The sequence below is a fragment of the Lithobates pipiens genome, unplaced genomic scaffold, assembly GCF_037356315.1.
Source record: "Lithobates pipiens isolate NorthernLeopardFrog02 unplaced genomic scaffold, aLitPip1_a1.2 Scaffold_18, whole genome shotgun sequence".
Taxonomy (NCBI): domain Eukaryota; kingdom Metazoa; phylum Chordata; class Amphibia; order Anura; family Ranidae; genus Lithobates; species Lithobates pipiens.
Window position 1 is genome coordinate 636,697,131 of NW_027507758.1, and position 15,499 is coordinate 636,712,629.

The 15,499-nt window shown below is 52.6% G+C and overlaps 1 protein-coding gene across 3 annotated transcripts in view; it reads right to left on the reverse strand.

The window, feature by feature from the left end:
• Positions 1 to 954: 954 nt before the first annotated feature.
• Positions 955 to 15,499, reverse strand: part of LOC143989579 (uncharacterized) — a 133,239-nt gene continuing 118,694 nt past the window's right edge. For 2 of the 3 annotated variants that reach the window (XM_077489772.1, XM_077489773.1), the window contains 4 exons: positions 3,825 to 4,046; positions 3,535 to 3,741; positions 3,271 to 3,412; positions 955 to 2,084 (listed from right to left, as the gene is read on the reverse strand). In XM_077489772.1, the coding sequence (XP_077345898.1) occupies positions 1,258 to 2,084; positions 3,271 to 3,412; positions 3,535 to 3,741; positions 3,825 to 4,046 (1,398 nt within the window). In that variant the 3' untranslated portion in view covers positions 955 to 1,257. Of the gene's footprint in view, positions 2,085 to 3,270; positions 3,413 to 3,534; positions 3,742 to 3,824; positions 4,047 to 4,135; positions 4,234 to 4,349; positions 4,474 to 4,561; positions 5,987 to 15,499 lie in introns of those variants that run through there. The other variant, XM_077489774.1, reaches the window with a different exon arrangement.

The following is a 15,499-nucleotide window of genomic DNA, read 5'->3' on the forward strand; positions in this document are numbered from 1 at the left end:
CAGATCTCATTGTATTTATACACACTCCCAGCTATCATCTGGGGTTACCAGATTACCAGGACTAGGGATTGGCTGGGGCTGCATAAATATTCAGATGCTAATTTGACTTTTCCAGCCTACTATCTTCCAGAATATTTCCACCCTGACCGGGGGGAACCAGTCAACCCTGCAGCCAGAGAAACACAAAACAAACCTAACTAATCACATGCAGCTACATTGATTACAGTGAGCCAAGAACTGCATTTACCTAACCCAGGGCCTGTTTGGGAGGGCGCTACATATGTCACATGTATGCTGGGTAACAGAGATTTCTTCCCACTTGTACATAGATGGATGAAGACGTTTTGGCACTGACACCATTTGTGTTTGGACTTTCTGTGAACTATAGACATTTGTAGACATCTTTTTCACAGCACGACATATATTTAGTAATATAATACGTTTTTTGGACTTTACTTATTTGATTCTTCACGGTATTGGATCTATCTATCTATCTATCTATCTATATATATATATATATTCCTTTATTTTGCGGAATAAATTGTTGATGATTTTTTAGATTGGCTGGTACTATGAGACACACAATCATTTTGTTTTAGCGCTGTATAAGTTTCAGAATGGCCTGAATGTATTAACCCCTTCAATAACTGGCACTTTCACCCCCTTCCTGCCAGGCACATTTTCACCTTTCAGCGCTGTCACACTTTGAATGACAATTACTCAGTCATACAACACTGTACCCATAGAACATTTTTATCATTGGATATAAAGCAATATTGAATCTGCAGTTCTGCATTATTGCCACCAAATGGAGCTAATGATCATTGGAAATCACTGTATGAAATAAAAAAGAACACAAAAATTCATCAAGGCTGTGTGAGGGCTTGTCATATTCTTAAAATTTTTTCAAAAATAGACCTTTAAATCTCTACACCAGAAAATGTTCTCAGCAAATGAAAGGTAATGACTCCATTTTTATTTTTATCCTGCCATCAATGGCCAACACGGTACAACACTTCATCCATGTCTTTGGTGATCTCTGATCTCCTTATCAACTGTTTCTTACATGATGAAGATCAGCCATGGAGTATATCTGAGGTGTATATCAGGGTGTGCTTCTTCCCCACATGAGAGCTGTGATGTCCAGCAACATTCATATAGAAGACATTTCCCGCACTCAAGGCACTAATACACCTCAAGGGTTGTGTGGGATCCCCGATGTACAGGAAGACAGGACTTCAGTGACGAACAATTCCCTCACTTAGGACAGGAATACGGCTTCTCCCCTGTGTGAGATCTCTGATGTGTGTCAAGACTGGACTTCTGTGAAAAACATTTCCCGCACTCAGGACAGGAATGCGGCTTCTCCCCCTTGTGAGATCTCTGATGTCTGTAAAGATGGGGCATCTGTGAAAAACATTTCCCGCACTCAGGACAGGAATATGGCTTTTCCCCCGTGTGAGATCTCTGATGTGTGTAAAAATTGGACTTGTCTGAAAAACATTTCCCGCACTCAGAACAGGAATACGGCTTCTCCCCCGTGTGTAATTTCTTATGTATGGAAAGACTGGACTTTTGAGAAAAACATTTACTGCACTCAGGACAGGAATATGGTTTTTCCCCTGTGTGGAATCTTTTATGACTATTAAGACTGGATTTTGCATTGAAAGATTTCCCACATTCAGGACAGAAATAAGGCTTCTCCCCCGTGTGAGATCTCTGATGTGCTGAAAGATAGGACTTCTTCAAAAAACATTTCCCGCATTCAGGACAGGAATGTGGTTTTTCTCCTGTGTGAGATCTCAAATGTATTAAAAGATAGGGCTTCTTCAAAAAAAACTTCCCGCACTCAGTACAGGAAAGCCTCTTCTCTGTTGGAAGGACGGCACCGCCCCGCACAGTCTGAGGTTCCTCAGGATAAGAGGAATACGATGGTCCATCTACACTGTGTGGTGCCGGATGGACATTTGAGGTAGTCGGGTTTTCTCCTGGACTATACTGTGTGATGTCCTCATCTTCTACTTTACAGTCTGGAGACAAAGTGAGACAATCCTCTGAGGTTTTCCTCATCTCCCGTCCATCTACTAAAATAGAAATACAAAGATTATTACTAGACATGAGCTGATTGGTTCCCCTAAACCAGGACTCCGCCCACATCAGGCAGCTTTGTCTCTGAGGATCTTACAATTCCCCCCTCAAGGTAACTAGTAAATGGGTCCTCTGATCTCCTACCAGATCATTTCTTTATTCATGGACCTTAGTCAGAGAGCGAGGAAACAACGAGAACTGTCTTTTATTGGAGTGACAGTGATGAGGGGATTATAGGACGAGTGTCCCCTCCCCCTCTATCACTCATTGCCATCTTCCCAACACAAGAAGTCCTGCACTTCCTTATTTAGTCCATGATTTAGTCATGAATAACAGCGGGGCTGAGCCCCACCAGAGGTCAGAGAGTGAGGATGGGGGGAGAACAACCAAGATGAAGACTGGACTGATCCTGAAGACCCCCATCATTGGGTTATTGACTCCTCCCTCATTATCACTTTCTGTTTTAGGTTCCAATCAAATCATCAGACATAAAAATGTCCAGCTGGGAGAAGATGGAAGAAACAAAAGAGAATGCATATTATGTGTATATATAGCAGTGGGTAGAGGTGAGAGAGCAGAAGTCAGGACTATGTCATGTACAACATATTGTATAAGATACAGCAGATAGGACTATATAGTATCAGAATGATGTAATGCACAAGATAGAGTATACAGTGCAAGGGTCAGGAGTATGTAATGTACAATATAAATTATATAGTGTAATAGTCAGGACTCATAAATTCGGTATTCAGTAATCAGTGGAAGCTTAAATGTTTCCATGAGACAAGTTGCAGAGGTCCCACACCGCTGCCTCCCATCCCCTGAGACTGCACTCAGTGACTTGGGTCTGAGAATATACAGACATATCCCTCCACCCGGCACAGCCAGCAGACAACAGAGCAAGTAATCCCTGGAGAATTGTTCTGTTAGAGATCATGCTAGATCTGGGCATGAGGCAGAAGACACAAAGCAGATGCCCAAGGTGTCTAGGTAGAGCAACATCTATGACAAAAATCAACATTTTGATGACAGCTGAACCCCAGAATCTCCATCAATCTAGTTTAGATTCATAAATTGTGTCTGCAACACAAAGAAGCAAGATTATCACCCAGCCCCCGCCCTACTCTGGACCAATCAGTGAGCAGTATGGGTGGAGGAATGTATTTAGTGTTAATGACCCACCTGTGCTGATCTCTGTAGGAGTGTCCTCCTCTATAAATGTCCCCATTATTCCATCCTCCTCCATAGACTGCTGATCATCCCTCACATACCTCTCTTCTTCTTCTGATTTCACCTCAAATTCTATATCGATTGGATCTCCACTCTAAATCAAGAAAATGAGAGAGAATATCATCTGTAAAAATAAGCTTTACTATCGTGACATCACCTAAAAAATCCACATATTATGCCTAGGAGTCCATGTTCTAGATGCTCCATCCCACCAACCTTGTAACAGTGGGGGATGGTGTGACCTTCCTGTGTGGAATCCCGGGAATACAGAGGACGGGGACATCTCTCTGGTGGGTTCCTGGTATGAGGTGGCTCCATCATATCCTTGTGTCCTTCTGAAAACTCCTCCATCACTCCATACTCCTCATCCTCCTCTTTATACTCTTCTTTAACATCAATATTATCATCCCCGAGGTTTCCACTCTGAATATATAATAAAACATTCAATATAACAAACAAAAATGTTGTGTATAAATCAGAACTACCAATAATTGTCAATCATCTACCTGATGATGGTGGGGGATGGTGTGACCTTCCTGTGTGGAATCCCGGGAATACAGAGGACGGGGACATCTCTCTGGTGGGTTTCTGTAGCTGGATGACTCCACCATGGTGTCCTGGTACAGATCTTTATGTTCTTTTAGAGACTCCTCCATCACCCCATCCTCATCATCCTCCTCTTTTATCTCTTCTTTAACTTCAACTTTAGGATCTCTCAGGTTTCCACTCTGAATATATAATAAAAATGACATCAATGGTAACAATGCAGATAATGTACAGATCCTAATGATACTATCAGTGATTGTTCCTCATCTACCTGATGATGGTGGGGGATGGTGTGACCTTCCTGTGTGGAATCCCGGGAATACAGAGGACGGGGACATCTCTCTGGTGGGTTCCCATTACTGGATCCATCTGTAGGAAACACACACACTGACTGAATACATTGTTTCTATGTGTTTATCAGATGATGGGGGATCTAGGTGGAGCCTCCGTACTGCTCTCTCCTTTACAATAAAGTCTCCTCTTACCCGGTGATGTGAGGGGCGGCTGATTGTCCATCATGACGTCCTTGTAGAGATCCTTGTGACCTTCTAAATACTCCCACTCCTCCATGGAGAAATAGACAGTGACATCCTCACACCTTATAGGAACCTGACACACACAATGATACAGTCACCATCCAGACACATCCCTTGTCTGTTACTGGATAATGTCCCAGAATTCCCAGAATCCTCCTCACCTCTCCTCCATCATCTCTCTGGTGACTTCTAGAATCTTCTTTGTATTTCTCTATTCTATCAGGGAGGGAGGTGGAGGCAATGTGATGTCATATGATCTCCAGACTTCACAGGAGGAAAACTCTAGATCTGAACACAAAGAGCAAATCAAATGATATTCCCAAAATCCTCCTCACCTCTCCATTCAGGTCTCCCTTTTATTAAAGCCCCACTTCAGACTGAGGTATAACATAAGCAGGTTCGAAGCTTGTTGCAGGAATTCTGACATCATTACATACAAAACAGGACCAATGGTCCCAATTTGCTAGTGAGGATGCCAAGGGTCCGCCCACATCCTAAGAGCAACAGAAATAAATCCAGATGGAGGGACATTGGGAGGAGGAGCTGTGAGGTCAGTGTGATGTCATAGGACATATAGACTCTGGATGGACATTTGGAGGAGGAGCTGTGAGGTCAGTGTGATGTCATAGGACATATAGACTCTGGGTAGAGGTACATTTGGATGGGGAGATTTGAGGGATCCTCTATATGAGGCTCCTGTGCAAACCAAATCATTGTTCCTGGGTGTGTCCTTCCTCTCCTAAACTGAAGAGTGAACTTTGACCTTTACCATACAGAAATCTGTCAGGAATGTGTGAAAGTAAGCTCTCATGTGATCAGGTGACGTGCGGAGGAATGGAGTGTAAACAGCAGACAATTTTCTCCAGAGCTCCTAATGGTGGGGATGGATTTTGCGGAGTGCCGGTGCCAAGTTTCCACCCCCCAGGATCACTGCAGGTGTGGAGAAAAGCTGTGTAAGAGGATATGGAGGAGAGATGAGGAGGAGATCCAGGAATCAGGATAAAGGTCAGGACAAGCAACAGACGAGCGCATCCAAGAGATGAAGCCGGGGTCACTACACAGAAAATCAATCCAAGGAAACAACAGGCAGGACGAGGAATAGCAAGAAGGAGCTCAGAGACAAATGAGAATATTGCTCAGCCAATGGGAGATTATCTCAGCATGACTTACATAATGAAGGAGATGAGGGGGAGGGGAGGAAGTCACTTATGGTGACCATAGAGACATGGAAATTCAGCTGGTTCAGCAGGGATCGGTCACATTTCCATCCATGTGTGGTCACTGCCGGATAAAAGTCACTCCATCAGCGGCTGCAGCCAATAGCTTCATCAATGATCTGTGTATTCTGAGAGCAGAGGAGCGCCCCCCATTGTCAGAATACAATAGTGCAGCGGGGAGGATTCCCCCCATCCCCCTCCAATGTGTGGATGGGGGAATCACTTCCGTTTTTTCCTCTCATCCCGCTGGATGAACAATAAAACTGAACCACATATGGCCAGATTTGGAAGGAAGATATATTCCTCATCAACTGATCCCCCTGAAGGGGTTAATCTACATATTACCTCCTCTGCCGCCAGATCAAGCAGTGTCTTCTCACTACGTCTTATCACACAATGTCCTCATTGTTCTGTCAGTATCTGACATCACTTCCTGTCTGTATTCCATAGAGACTTCCTGTCTGGGTAGAGGTGAGATCACCACCATGTGGAGCTCAGAGGAACTGCAGCCCAGAGAAACAACAGGTAGTGTAAACACGGCCTTGTGCTGTGTATGTACTGTATACATCCCAACATTTTGAGATGGAAATGAGGGACATCTACTAACAAATATATGTTGGCATAAGACACGCCCCGTGCCACACCCCCTTAGAGGAGAATTAACCAAAAAAAAAGTTAATCAAATCCACAAGTACTTTTTTTTACCACTACTGTTCCTTTATATTGGCTTTTAAAATGTACAAATGCAGCAATTTAGTAATTGGATGAGAGGTTTAGCTCTGGGAAACACTTTTTGAAAGATAAAAACTGCATATTATATACAACTATATGGATCAGACCAAAATGAGGGACAAATGAGGAGGAAAGTGGGACAGAAGGACATTGCTCCAAATCAGGGACAGTTGGGAGCTATGCTGTATATCCTTCCCCTTTCTCTCCTCATTGAGTGTGTATGAAGAGGTGGAGCTCTGAGTGCGCATGAAGAGGCGGAGCTCTGAGCGGGTATGATGAGGCGGAGCTCTGAGTGCGTATGAAGAGGCGGAGCTCTGAGTGCGTATGAAGAGGCGGAGCTCTGAGTGCGTATGAAGAGGAGGAGCTCTGAGTATGAAGAGGAGGAGCTCTGAATGCATATGAAGAGGCGGAGCTCTGAGTGCGTATGAAGAGGCGGAGCTCTGAGTGAGTATGAAGAGGCGGAGCTCTGAGTGCGTATGAAGAGGCGGAGCTCTGAGTGTGTATGAAGAGGCAGCGCTCTGAGTGCGTATGAAGAGGCGGAGCTCTGAGCGTGTATGAGGAGGCGGCGCTCTGAGTGCGTATGAAGAGGCGGAGCTCTGAGTGTGTATGAGGAGGCGGAGCTCTGAGTGCGTATGAGGAGGCGGAGCTCTGAGTGCATATGAAGAGGCAGAGCAGGCAGCGCTGTCCCAGGGCCCGGAGAGACAAGGCAGCCGCCCTGACACCCCCTTCTCACTGACCAAAAATGGGGTATTGTTTAATCCAACTGATGCCATGGACAATTTCTACTCATGATGGCCACAGTCCGCCCCCCCTAAAGTCTGAAGGACAGTAAACTGGCCCCCCTTCCCAGTACACAGCCCCCCTTTCCAGTACACAGCCCCCCATCCAGTATACAGTCCCCCATCCCAGTACACAGCCCCCCTCCCCAGTATACAGCCCCCCATCCCAGTATACAGCCCCCCATCCCAGTATACAGCCCCCCATCCCAGTATACAGCCCCCCATCCAGTACACAGCTCCCCTCCCCAGTACACAGTCCCCATCCAGCATACAGCCCTCCTCCCCAGTACACAGCCCCCCATCCAATACACAGCCCCCCTCCCCAGTATACAACTGCCCTCACCAGTACACAGCCCCCATCCAATACACAGCCCCCTATCCAGTATACAACCCCCTTCCCAGTACACAGCCCCATTCAGTATACATCCCCCCTCCCCAGTGCACAGCCCCCCCATACAGTACACAGCCCCCTCCCAATACACAGCCCATCTCCCCAGTATACAGCCCACCTCTCCAGTATACAGCCCCCCCATCCAGCACACAGCCCCCCACTGAGTATATAGCCCCTTCCCCAGTACACAGCCCCCCATCCAGTACACATCCCACCTCCCCAGTATAAAGTCCCCCATCCAGTACACAGCCCCCCTCCCCAGTATACAGCCCCCCATCCAGTACACAGCCCCAGTACACAGCCCCCCATCCAGCATATAGCCCCCCTCCCTAGTACACAGCCCCCATCCAGTACGCAGCCCCCTTTTCATTATACAGCCCCCTTTCCAATACACAGCCCCCATCCCCGGTATATAGCCCCCATCCAGTACACAGTACCCTTCCCCTGTATACAGCCCCCCCCCCATTGAGTATACAGCCCCCCATCCAGTAAACAGCCCCCTATTAAATATGCAGCCCCATCCAGTATACAGCCCCCCATACAGTACACAGCCCCATCCAGTATACAGCTCCCCATCCAGTATACAGCCCCCCATCCAGGACACAGCCCCCCTCCCCAGTGCACAGCCATCCATCCAATACACAGCCCACCTCCCAAGTATACAGTCCCCTATCCAGTATACAGCCCCCCAACCAGTACACAGCCCCTCATCCAGTATACAGCCCCCCATCCAGTATACAGCCCCCATACAGCACACAGCCCCCCTCCCCAGTACACAGCCCCCCATCCAGTACACAGCCCCCCATCCAGTATATAGCCCCCTCCCCAGTACACAGCCCCCCATCCAGTATACAGCCTCCATACAGTACACAACCCCTCTCCCCAGTACACAGCCCCCCATACAGTACACAGCCCCCCTCCCCAGTATACAGCCCCCCATCCCCTGCACTCTCAGGAGACCCCCAGCCAGCACCTTCCACACTCCATCTCCTGTGTCACTCATATTATAAAATGAAGCTTCCATATACCTCAATACTAGGGATGAGCTCAGGCATGTTCGCATGGAACACGTGCAGAGCCAGCCAGGAAGTCAGTGCAGCGCTGCGCTAATCACAGGCAGTGAGACATTTCCCGATCTCTGCAGCCGCCCATCGGGGCAATGTCTCACTGCCTGTGATTAGCGCAGCACTGCGCCATTTTCCTGGCGGGCTCTGCACGTGTTCCATGCGAACACGCCTGAGCTCATCCTTACTCAATACCTCCGTTTTTTCCACTGACCTGGTCACATGACTGCTCTCTCCAACGTTACATAGATGGTCATGTGACCGCTCTCCTCCAATCTAAAGCTAGGAGGAGGAGGAGGAGGAGAGCAGCCAAATAAAACTGAGCTATTGAGATATTTACAAGCTTCTTTTTATAATGACACAGGAGCGGTGTAGGAGAAGGGGCTGGCAAGTCGTTATTTTTATCAACTTTAGACTGTGCAGGCAGCGCTGTCCCAGGGCCAGCAGCGACAAGGCAGCCGGCCTGACACCCCCCTCAATGGGTGTCTCCCGGGGCGGACCGCCCCATCCCCGCCCCCTGTTGGTAAAACATGGTATGGGCATATAACACGCAAGCGCTGTTTGCACTTTGTTTTCAGGGGAAAAAAGTGTGTGTTACACACCGATAAATACAATATTTAGCACTGTAGGAGTTGTAAAAAAATAAGAGCCAAGCCAGGTACCTGTAACTACGGGTATCATCATGTATTGAACTTGAGTGGAGTACCATGGGGTTTCCAGATACGTCTCTCCTTAAGCAATGTGGAGTTAGATTGAGTTTGCCAGTCCTCAGACGTGGGTGGTAGAGGTGCCATCCACTTTAACAGAATACATTTACCTGCCAAAAAAAAAAAGCGAGATATAGCGACCCGGGCATGGGGTGTAAGTAGCTCTTCATCCAAAAACCCCTAATATATCCTAATATATACCTAAATCTAGACGCCTTCACCTCCGCAACATCTCCAGAATTCCACCCTTTCTGACTAATGACCCCACAAAGCAACTCATTCACTCCTTGGTTATTTCCTGCCTTGACTACTGCAACTCTCTCCTTAATGGCCTACCCTTATGCAGGCTCCTCCCCCCTTCAGTCTATTATGAATGATGCTGCTAAACTAATACACCTCACTAATCGTTCCGTGACTGCTGCCCCTCCACTGGCTTTCCCTCCCCCACCGTATAAAATTCAAAATACTAACCACAACATACAAGGCCAGGGGTGGACTGACGATTCGGGCATTCGGACGCCGTCCGAGGGCCCGCGGCCAGTAGGGGGCCCGTGAGAAGCTCCTATGCTGCTGGCAGTGCTGCGGTGGAGCCATTCTGCCGCTGCGGGGGGGGGGGGGGGGGGCAAGACACACCTCCCCTGCACCTCTAGCTTTCAGTTCAGTAGGGGCCCGGGAGATGGGAGGCGGCGATCGAATATGTCGTTACAGCGGCATCTCCCTCGGGCTTGTGTTTCTCCATTACAGTGTATAGAGTGGAGAGGGGAGGGGCCTCTGACCCGGGCAGCTATAAGTTTCACTCTTCAGTGAGTTGCTTGGTTTGTATACTGTTGCCGACTGCTGCCCGGGTCAGAGGCTCCTCCCCTCTCCACTCTATACACTGTGAAGGAGAAATGCAAACCCCAGGGAGATCCCGCGGTCCACAGGCACCATAGAGCTGCCGATCGCCCCTCCCACCTCCCCGTGCTGGGGGTTGGATGTGCACAGCCAGGTACAGGGGAACCTGGGGGGGGGTTTAAGTCTGGGGACCCTGACATATGGAGGGGGCTCTCTGGGGACCCTGAAATATGGAGGGGGCTCTCTGAGGACCCTGATGGAGGGGGGCTCTCTGGGGACCCTGACATATGGAGGGTGCTCTCTGGGGACCCTGAAATATGGAGGGGGCTCTCTGAGGACCCTGATGTATGGGGGGCTCTCTGGGGACCCTGATGGAGGGGGCTCTCTGGGAACCCTGATGGAGGGGGCTCTCTGGAGACCCTGAAGTATGGAGGGGGCTCTCTGGGGACCCTGAAGTATGGAGGGAGCTCTCTGGGGACCCTGATGGAGGGGGGCTCTCTGGGACCCTGATGGAGGGGGGCTCTCTGGGGACCCTGATGTATGGAGGGGGCTCTCTGGGGACCCTGCTGTATGGAGGGGGCTCTCTGGGGACCCTGCTGTATGGAGGGGGCTCTCTGGGGACCCTGATGTATGGGGGGGCTCTCTGGGGACCCTAATGTATGGAGGGGGCTCTCTGGGGACCCTGCTGTATGGAGGGGGCTCTCTGGGGACCCTGATGTATGGAGGGGGCTCTCTGGGGACCCTGATGTATGGAGGGGGCTCTCTGGGGACCCTGATGTATGGAGGAGGCTCTCTGGGGACCCTGATGTATGGAGGAGGCTCTCTGGGGACCCTGATGTATGGAGGAGGCTCTCTGGGGACCCTGATGTATGAGGGGGCTCTCTGGGGACCCTGATGTATGAGGGGGCTCTCTGGGAATCCTGCTGTATGGAGGGGGCTCTCTGGGGACCCTGCTGTATGGAGGGGGCTCTCTGGGGACCCTGAAGTATGGAGGGGGCTCTCTGGGGACCCTGAAGTATGGAGGGGCTCTCTGGGGACCCTGAAGTATGGAGGGGGGCTCTCTGGGAACCCTGAAGTATGGAGGGGGGCTCTCTGGGAAACCTGAAGTATGGAGGGGGGCTCTCTGGGAAACCTGAAGTATGGAGGGGGGCTCTCTGGGAAACCTGAAGTATGGAGGGGGGCTCTCTGGGGACCCTGAAGTATGGAGGGGGCTCTCTGGGGACCCTGATGTATGGAGGGGGCTCTCTGGGGACCCTGATGTATGGAGGGGGCTCTCTGGGGACCCTGATGTATGGAGGGGGCTCTCTGGGGACCCTGATGTATGGAGGGGGGCTTTCTGGGGACCCTGATGTATGGAGGGGGGCTCTCTGGGGACCCTGATGTATGGAGGGGGCTCTCTGGGGACCCTGCTGTATGGAGGGGGCTCTCTGGGGACCCTGCTGTATGGAGGGGGCTCTCTGGGGACCCTGATGTAAGGGGGAGGCTCTCTGGGGACCCCGATGTAAGGGGAGGCTCTCTGGGGACCCTGAAGTATGGAGGGGGCTCTCTGAGGACCGTGAAGTATAGAGGGGGCTCTCTGGGGACCCTGATGTATGGACGGGGCTCTCTGGGGACCCTGATGTATGGAGGGGGCTCTCTGGGGACCCTGATGTATGGAGGGGGCTCTCTGGGGACCCTGCTGTATGGAGGGGGCTCTCTGGGGACCCTGCTGTATGGAGGGGGGCTCTCTGGGGACCCTGCTGTATGGAGGGGGGCTCTCTGGGGACCCTGAAGTATGGAGGGGCTCTCTGGGGACCCTGAAGTATGGAGGGGGGCTCTCTGGGAAACCTGAAGTATGGAGGGGGGCTCTCTGGGAAACCTGAAGTATGGAGGGGGGCTCTCTGGGGACCCTGAAGTATGGAGGGGGCTCTCTGGGGACCCTGATGTATGGAGGGGGCTCTCTGGGGACCCTGACATATGGAGGGTGCTCTCTGGGGACCCTGAAATATGGAGGGGGCTCTCTGAGGACCCTGATGTATGGGGGGCTCTCTGGGGACCCTGATGGAGGGGGCTCTCTGGGAACCCTGATGGAGGGGGCTCTCTGGAGACCCTGAAGTATGGAGGGGGCTCTCTGGGGACCCTGAAGTATGGAGGGAGCTCTCTGGGGACCCTGATGGAGGGGGGCTCTCTGGGACCCTGATGGAGGGGGGCTCTCTGGGGACCCTGATGTATGGAGGGGGCTCTCTGGGGACCCTGCTGTATGGAGGGGGCTCTCTGGGGACCCTGCTGTATGGAGGGGGCTCTCTGGGGACCCTGATGTATGGGGGGGCTCTCTGGGGACCCTAATGTATGGAGGGGGCTCTCTGGGGACCCTGCTGTATGGAGGGGGCTCTCTGGGGACCCTGATGTATGGAGGGGGCTCTCTGGGGACCCTGATGTATGGAGGGGGCTCTCTGGGGACCCTGATGTATGGAGGAGGCTCTCTGGGGACCCTGATGTATGGAGGAGGCTCTCTGGGGACCCTGATGTATGGAGGAGGCTCTCTGGGGACCCTGATGTATGAGGGGGCTCTCTGGGGACCCTGATGTATGAGGGGGCTCTCTGGGAATCCTGCTGTATGGAGGGGGCTCTCTGGGGACCCTGCTGTATGGAGGGGGCTCTCTGGGGACCCTGAAGTATGGAGGGGGCTCTCTGGGGACCCTGAAGTATGGAGGGGCTCTCTGGGGACCCTGAAGTATGGAGGGGGGCTCTCTGGGGACCCTGAAGTATGGAGGGGGGCTCTCTGGGAAACCTGAAGTATGGAGGGGGGCTCTCTGGGAAACCTGAAGTATGGAGGGGGGCTCTCTGGGAAACCTGAAGTATGGAGGGGGGCTCTCTGGGGACCCTGAAGTATGGAGGGGGCTCTCTGGGGACCCTGATGTATGGAGGGGGCTCTCTGGGGACCCTGATGTATGGAGGGGGCTCTCTGGGGACCCTGATGTATGGAGGGGGCTCTCTGGGGACCCTGATGTATGGAGGGGGGCTTTCTGGGGACCCTGATGTATGGAGGGGGGCTCTCTGGGGACCCTGATGTATGGAGGGGGCTCTCTGGGGACCCTGCTGTATGGAGGGGGCTCTCTGGGGACCCTGCTGTATGGAGGGGGCTCTCTGGGGACCCTGATGTAAGGGGGAGGCTCTCTGGGGACCCCGATGTAAGGGGAGGCTCTCTGGGGACCCTGAAGTATGGAGGGGGCTCTCTGAGGACCGTGAAGTATAGAGGGGGCTCTCTGGGGACCCTGATGTATGGAGGGGGCTCTCTGGGGACCCTGATGTATGGAGGGGGCTCTCTGGGGACCCTGATGTATGGAGGGGGCTCTCTGGGGACCCTGCTGTATGGAGGGGGCTCTCTGGGGACCCTGCTGTATGGAGGGGGGCTCTCTGGGGACCCTGAAGTATGGAGGGGCTCTCTGGGGACCCTGAAGTATGGAGGGGGGCTCTCTGGGAAACCTGAAGTATGGAGGGGGGCTCTCTGGGAAACCTGAAGTATGGAGGGGGGCTCTCTGGGGACCCTGAAGTATGGAGGGGGCTCTCTGGGGACCCTGATGTATGGAGGGGGCTCTCTGGGGACCCTGATGTATGGAGGGGGCTCTCTGGGGACCCTGATGTATGGAGGGGGGCTTTCTGGGGACCCTGGTGTATGGAGGGGGCTCTCTGGGGACCCTGCTGTATGGAGGGGGCTCTCTGGGGACCCTGCTGTATGGAGGGGGCTCTCTGGGGACCCTGCTGTATGGAGGGGGCTCTCTGGGGACCCTGATGTAAGGGGGAGGCTCTCTGGGGACCCCCATGTAAGGGGAGGCTCTCTGGGGACCCTGAAGTATGGAGGGGGCTCTCTGAGGACCGTGAAGTATGGAGGGGGCTCTCTGAGGACCGTGAAGTATGGAGGGGGCTCTCTGGGGACCCTGATGTATGGAGGGGGCTCTCTGGGGACCCTGATGTATGGAGGGGGCTCTCTGGGGACCCTGCTGTATGGAGGGGGGCTCTCTGGGGACCCTGTTGTATGGGGGAAGGGGCTCTCTGGGGACCCTGATGTATGGAGGGGGCTCTCTGGGGACCCTGATGTATGGAGGGGGCTCTCTGGGGACCCTGATGTATGGAGGGGGCTCTCTGGGGACCCTGATGTATGGAGGGAGGCTCACTGGGGACCCTGCTGTATGGAGGGGGGCTCTCTGGGGACCCTGCTGTATGGAGGGGGCTCGCTGGGGACCCTGCTGTATGGAGGGGGGCTCTCTAGGGACCCTGCTGTATGGGGGGAGGGGCTCTCTGGGGACCCTGCTGTATGGGGGGAGGGGCTCTCTGGGGATCCTGATGTATGGGGGGTTTTCTGGGGACATTGATGTATGGAGGGGGCTCTCTGGGAACCCTGATGTATGGGGGGGCTCTCTGGGAACCCTGATGTATGGGGGGGCCTCTGGGGACCCTGATCTATGAGGGGACTCTCTGGGAACCCATATCAATGGGGGGGCTCTCTGGGACCCTGATGTATGGGGGGGCTCTCTAGGGACCCATATCTATGGGGGGCTCTCTGTGGACCCTGATGTAAGGGGGATCTCTCTGTGGACCCTGATGTAAGGGGGGATCTCTCTGGGGACCCTGATGTAAGCGGGGCGATCTCCGGAGACCCTGATGTATGGAGGGGGTGATCTCCGGGGACCCTGATGTATGGAGGGGGCGATCTCCGGGGACCCTGATGTATGGAGGGGGCGATCTCCGGGGACCCTGATGTATGGAGGGGGCAATCTCCGGGGACCCTGATGTATGGAGGGGGCGATCTCCGGGGACCCTGATGTATGGAGGGGGAAATCTCCGGGGACCCTGATGTATGGAGGGGGCGATCTCCGGGGACCCTGATGTATGGGGGGCTCTCTGGGGACCCTGATGTAAAGGGGGGCTCTCTGAGGACCCTGATGTAAGTGAGGGAGGCTCTCTGGGGACTTGTTTACATCGGAAGACCCCCGTTCTGCCTTTGTTGGAAACAATTGTCAGGGCCCGCCGGACCCACTGATTAGCTCTCGGTGTGTCCAATCAAACAGCGCGCAGACCCGCAAGTGCAGAATCAAGTACCTGTATGTGATTCTGCTCACAGAAGACGCAGCCCCGCAGTAAATATACGTGGTTAATGTGAGTTTATTTTTCTTTATTTTCCTAACTCTTTAAACCTTTATTTTGAACATACAGTAGAGAAATTCTGTCACCAATGCATATGATGCACCAGTGCAATATATACGTGGTGCTTTGTGAGGGTGTGGCTTGTGTTTGGGTGGGGACAAAGGGGGCCCCATGATCCCCTACTGCCCGGTGGCCCCATGAGTTGTCAGTCCGCCCCTGTACAAGGCCATCCACAACATCGCCCCCCATCT